The 6,785-nt window shown below is 35.2% G+C and overlaps 1 protein-coding gene across 1 annotated transcript in view; it reads left to right on the top strand.

The window, feature by feature from the left end:
• rbp5 (retinol binding protein 1a, cellular) overlaps positions 1-5,288 on the top strand; it is a 7,030-nt gene extending 1,742 nt beyond the window's left edge. Inside the window, exons 3-4 of the mRNA XM_062064347.1 lie at positions 2,479-2,580; positions 5,002-5,288. Of these exons, the coding sequence (XP_061920331.1) occupies positions 2,479-2,580; positions 5,002-5,055 (156 nt within the window). The 3' untranslated portion in view covers positions 5,056-5,288. The remainder of the gene's footprint in view (positions 1-2,478; positions 2,581-5,001) is intronic.
• The last annotated feature ends 1,497 nt before the right edge of the window (positions 5,289-6,785 follow it).

The following is a 6,785-nucleotide window of genomic DNA, read 5'->3' as shown; positions in this document are numbered from 1 at the left end:
TCCGGTCCGTGGGACAAATTTTCAAGCGTTGACCAGTCTGCAGTTACAAAAAGGTTGGGGACCACTGATTTATATGACGCAACCACATAGTGTGCGAATGCAGGAGTAAATGTAGTATCTTTTGACATTTTGGATTATTTTCAATCTTCTCATTTATTTATGTTGGGCAACTTTTGGTAATAAAAACCGATGGGGGTATGATCACATTAAGTGTATGGCTTGCCAACTTGCGGACGTGTGCAAGTGTTCGTGCATGAGGAAGATACAATAGGCTTTCACTTTGTGGATTGTTTCTAGTCTCCTTTTTATTTGTAATAAATATGAACATTATCAATACCTGCCAGGATTGTATTAATGAATTGACGTGTGTATGTAGCGTATGCATATGCTCTTGAATGAGTCACTGTGTGTCTTATGACTTTTTAGATTATTTGGAGTCTTCCTATTCATTTTTGGTTATTATTGATAATAACAGTAGGGGGAGCGATCACATTTACAGTATTATATGGCTTGCCAACATGGCTTGTGCGTGTGCTCATGCAAACATACCATGGACTTTTACTTTGTGGTTTGTTTCTAGTCTTGTATTTATTTCTACTATACAAGGTGGCAGTTATTATAATAACTAACGATCACATTAATTATAGTAAACATCTGGGGGGGGTTTGTGAATGAATGGTGCTTTGACTTTGTGGATTGGAGTCCTTCTGTTTTGTTTCTACTATGCAACATGGTTGTAATCATTAATAACTGGCAGGTGGAGCGATAATCACCATAATTTAAACAACACATCTACAGTAAATGGAATGGTCATGCATGAGGCCCACCTCTTCCAATAAAGTGGACCACATGCTTGAGTAAGGATCGGAGAACTCACACCGATCAAATAAACCAGATTTTAGAATTGAGGTATGCCCAAGCACAGCGGAAGCACATCCTCACACCAGTTATTAATGATAAGCGCCATTTTGCACAATACAAATTAAAAAAAAGATTGAAAAAATACACAAAGCCTGCTGTACGCTCGCTCATGCGCACACACACAATGTATAGTACGTGACATGTACTGTACCTAATGCAGTGGTTCTCAAACTTTTTTGTCATCCCCCACTTTGGACAAGGGGGAGTTTTCAAGCCCCACCTGCCCCCATCGCCCCAATAGAACGCTAATGCCAAGCTTAACATTTTCAAATTTATTGAACATCAAGTAACATCAACTTGTATACATTCAAACTCAATAACATAAAATAACATCAAGTTCAATAATAAATAAAATAACTGTGCAGCTGTGGTATAACTTGCATCAAGTTCAATAATAAATAAAATAACTTGCATCAAGTTCAATAATAAATAAAACAAAAGTGTTATAACTTGCATCAAGTTCAGTAATAAATCAAAAAAAGTGTTATAACTTGCATCAAGTTCAATAATAAATCAAATAAAAGTGTTATAACTTGCATCAAGTTCAATAATAAATCAAATAAAAGTGTTATAACTTGCATTAAGTTCAATAATAAATCAAATAAAAGTGTTATAACTTGCATCAAGTTCAATAATAAATCAAATAACTTGCATCAAGTTTAATAATAAATAAAATAAAAGTGCCACTTTGCAATCTTTGCAAAAAAAAAAAGGAGGAGCTATGCATTTGGCAAGACAGGGAAGTGAACATGAGTTTTACAGTACTCCAGCATTAGTGGCTGCAATGAGCCTGTTTTGCACTGCACATCTTTTCAAATCGGGGTTGCAGGCTTGACACTGCCACTCTTAAGTCATGCTCAATGACGTTCAGCTGAGACCTGTACTTCGTTTTGAGTGAAGCAACAGCTGAAAAGCCTATCCCACACAGATAAGATGTGGCAAAGGGGAGAAGAATGGAAACAGCTCTCTGCCCGATGAGTGGATATTGATTAGCCTGCTACCCATCTGCGCGAAAGTTTGTTCCGCTTAGCCCCGCCCCCATTAGTTACTGTTGCTATGTCTGTCAAACTTTCGCTCCTACCTAGAAATTTAAAGCCTACAGGAAAAATAAGTAATTTACATTTATTTATATAGCGGATTTCACAGACAGAATCACAAAGTGATTTACAGTGTGTATAGAAAATGAAAGCATAGTAAAAAAAAATCTAAGAATATAATAAAAACCATTTCCTCCTGTTCCTCGCGCCCCACTTGTCATGTCTCTATTCCCCACCAGTGGGGCGCGCCCCACACTTTGAGAAACGCTGACCTAATGCAATCACTCCTCCCGCTAGTTATTAATGATAACCACCACACAGCACAAAGAAAACAAACGGAATGACACAAAATAATCCTCAAAGTCATGTAAATTGCAGTATTATCACGTGGTATGATAAAGTGATGGCACACGTAAAGGGAGCGAAGCCTGAAGGCCAGTTGGTCCTTTTGTGATTTAAAATACATGAGCTACTTAACATTCTGCACAAACACACACTGCATGTTTGTGTCCCTCTGCAGACCACAGTGAGCTGGGACCTGGACAAGCTGCTCTGCGTACAGAAAGGTGAGAAGGAGGGCCGAGGTTGGACGCACTGGCTGGAGGGCAACAAGCTGCATTTGGTGAGGAAAAACACCAGCACACAACCAAGCACCAATAACTTTGTGAAGGCAACATTTTAAACCAGGGGTGTCAAACTCATTTTAGCTCAGGGGCCGCACGGAGGAAAGTCTGTGCACACGCGGGCCGGATTATTAAAATCATGGCATTATAACTAAAAAAATAAAGACAACTTCAGATTATTTTCCTTGTCTTACTTTGGACAAATATAGAACAAACACATTCTGAAAATATTACAATAAAAATATTTTTAAAAATACCGGCAAAGTTTAGATCCATGAAGGAAAGAAGAAAGTGAATGAATGTTTATAACTGAATACATTTACATTTACATATGCATAAAAATTTATTTTATTTTGCATTATTTTTTTTAAAATGAATTAAGTAACATTTATGACAACCTTTTTCCAAAACACAATATAGAATGTGAGATATAACAGGATAATGCATACATTTATCATTTGTTTTCCAAAACGGTTTACAAAAAAAGTGGGTCCCCAAAAATGCACTGTTGGACCCCATTTTTATGACTTGATGGGGTCCCTGGAAAAATTCCTAGCGCCAACACTGATGGAGTGTTGGTGCGTGCAAAACAGCAGCAGGCGGCTGTGGCCTGCGGGCTGGTTCTAATACTAATCAAATATCATCCCGCCGGCCGCATCTTTGACACCACTATTTTAGATACTCTTTTTTTGTTTGTTTAAATTGATAAAATACGTGTCTATTCCCGACATACAATTACATTTTCCGAATATTACATCTTCTTACAAGCACACAACCAAGCAATAATAACTTTGTGAAAGCAACATTTTGGATCCACTCTTTTTAAAAAAAAAAAAAAGAAAGTGTGTCTTTATTCCTGAAATACATTTATATTTTCCGAATATTACAACTTTTCACGAGCACATAACCAAGCACCAATAACTTTGAAGGTTAAATTTTGGATACAGTTTTTTTTATGGAAAAAAAACAACTCCTTATTCCTTGAAATGTATTTTTTATATGTATATTTTCAGAATATTACAACTTTTGACATGCTCAAGCACCAATAACTTTTGTAAAGAAACAATTTTGGATACTGCTGTTTTTCTTTAAATTGAAAAATTATGTTTATTATCGAAATACTTTTATACTTGCAGAATATTACAGCTTTTCACAAGCACCAATAACTTTTTGGAGGGGGTATTTAGGATAGTTTTTTTTTATTGAAAACATTTTTATTTATTCTCTAAATATAACTTTTTTTTGTTGAAAGATGTCTTTATTCTTGAATGTTGCTACAGTGCTTAAATTAAAATAGGATTTTCTTTTCATATTCAGACATTTTCTTTAAAAATATGTTATTTTTAGTATTTAAGTAAAAAACAGATCTAGATCACAATAAATAATTATCCTCATAATATTGTTGTAATACAATATTGTATTATATGTTATATTGTGACTTTCTAGAAAAAAATTAACTTAGTTTTACAACTTTTTGGTCATGTATTTATTCATTATGTATTATTATGATTTAATCAAAAAATATATGCCGTTTTTAATGATAGCAAATAAAAAAGTGATACTAAATAGATATAAATTGGTTATACTTGTATGGTGCTTTTCTATCTTAAAGGTACTCAAACGACAATTCCTATTATATAATCTTTTTTTCCCTGAAAGTACCTGAACTTTGAATTTTTTTTTGTCTTTATAAAAATATTTAAATTTGGGGGTTTTTATTTTTGTAATATTATGTATATTTTTTTATTCTCCATATATTACTTTGTTGTATTTTTTTTTTACAATTTATTTGTCTTTCCAATGTGCCCCTATCATCCAATACTTATATATGACGTATGCAGCTAAAATGACAAATTAAGAAACAAGAATACAATTAAGACAGCACACACAAAAAAAATGAGGCACGCTTGAAAAAGACATAAACAGAAAAAGTGCCTGAGTTCAACAGATGCAGCCATGTTGGATTTTATTAGATTTTGCAAGTGTACCTAATATTGCGTCCAGTTAGTGTGGATTGGCTTTAAAGGAGATTAGGTGTCATTAAAATGTCTAACAGAAGGCATTGTTCCGCTGAGAAGCTTTGTGGAGGATTGCAAATGTGCTTACTTGCTGTGGGGGGAAGTTGGACACAGCAGCCTTGTCTCCATTTCAGGGGTAAAGAAAAAGGAAAAGGGGAATATCAGTGGTGGGGGAGGAGAGTGAATAAGAAGGGAGAAATTCAAGTAAATAGTGAAAGAGATTACAGGGTCAAATGATAAAGAGCCGACGGCGGCATAATGTTTTGAATACATTCCCATCATTGAGCAACCGTCCTTTCATGTTATGCATACGCTCTTCTATTCATTGTCACGATTAATTAAAACCCCCCACTTCTTCTTCTTTGTCTCCCTCTTTTCTTCCTCCTTCCTCATTCTCTGCAGGAGATGAGAGCTGAAGGCGTCGTTGCCAGGCAGGTCTTCAAGAAGGCCGATTGAAGTGTCTTTTGAAATGAATAAGCTCATTTGTATAGGAAATAGTCATTTTAATTACTATTATGATATGTTAGAAGGAATGTTAATGTTTGTGTGTTGTGGTACCCATTAGAGTGACAGCATGTGTAATCATTCCATTTGGTTCAGAGGGAGAAAAACTCGCTGTCCAAATACTTTTTGACCTAACTGGATGTGCACATTGCATGATTGTCTGTCTTGGCAATGTCATAAACGGTTAAAAAAAACTGAGCGTCACTGCAGTGTTATTTACATGTTGCATCCTCACCATTAGATTAGCATGTTAGCAGAAGAAACTGCAACAAAAGTATTTGAAATAAACATTGTAAATGTAACTTAAAAAAATAAATCTTTTTAAACCACTAATTCTTAATGTTTGCGTTAAAAAGTGGTGTATGTAAAGGTTTTTAATTTGAATTATTTGGTGGATTTGGTTGGGTTCAGTCCAAAAAAATGAAAATACAATGTAAGATGCAGACTACTGAATACGCAGTATAATTGTTGTAGATTATATTTGTCCATTTTAGTTGGCATATAGCACTCCACAATTGTTGAATTAAAAAAAATGGTGGATTATTTTGCTGCATATTATTATACTGTACACACAAACAGGACATTTTATTAGGTACACCCGCACAATCTCATGCAGTGCAATAGCTGAAATCTACACATGTTCTGTTTGCAAATACATTCATGCTCATTTTAAGACACAAGTGTCAAACTCAAGGCCCGGGGGCCAAATCTTTTTTATGTGGCCCGCGAAAGCCTGGGAATAATATGCTTTAATAAAATGCTTAATCTTTTCTTACTAAATATATTTGTTCTTTCCCTTTTGACATTAAGGGAAAGAACAAAGGGTTCCTGGTTCAATCCCCACCTTCTACCAACCTCTTGACGTCCGTTGTGTCCTTGAGCAAGACACTTCACCCTTGCTCCTGATGGGTCCTGGTTAGCGCCTTGCATGGCAGCTCCCGCCATCAGTGTGTGTGAATGGGTGAATGTGGAAATAGTGTCAAAGCGCTTTGAGTTCCTTAAAAAGGTAGAAAAGCGCTATACAAGTATAACCCATTCATTTACCATTTTAAAAATCACGTGTTGCATGCAAGTGCATATCTTTTAAAATGCAATATTATCAAAATCAAAATATTATATTATCATGTATTCCAAAAATATTTTTTGTTAAAATAAAGATAAATACTGTACTTAAATATTTGCTTGACTTATGATTTCAAAACAAATTATCAATCAAACTCTAGACTGTAAAATTGACAATAGATTTTACGGTTAAATTCCGCAGACTGAGTATTTTTCCTTAAAATCGAACTTTGGTACCGTTTTTATTCCATATACAGTAAGACACTAAAACATTAAAAAAGACAACAAGATTTTACGGTAGCTCTGTTGCTCGAATTGTATCGCTAGAAACAGTGGTATTGTTTTTCCCTTCCATTACATTTAAATACATTTTTGTATGCTTTAAAAAAACAACAACACTGCTTTTACTGTAATATTCTGGACCCCGACTTAAACAAGTTGAAAAACTTATTCGGGTGTTACCATTTAGTGGTCAATTGTACGGAATATGTACTTCACTGTGCAACCTACTAAGGAGCCAGTTGAGGTGGTTCGGGCATCTGGTCAGGATGCCACCCGAACGCCTCTCTAGGGAGGTGTTTAGGGCACGTCCGACTGGTAGGAGGCCACGGGGAAGACCC

This window comes from Entelurus aequoreus, linkage group LG11, assembly GCF_033978785.1.
Source record: "Entelurus aequoreus isolate RoL-2023_Sb linkage group LG11, RoL_Eaeq_v1.1, whole genome shotgun sequence".
Lineage (NCBI taxonomy): Eukaryota > Metazoa > Chordata > Actinopteri > Syngnathiformes > Syngnathidae > Entelurus > Entelurus aequoreus.
This window is presented reverse-complemented; position numbering and strand designations above follow the sequence as displayed.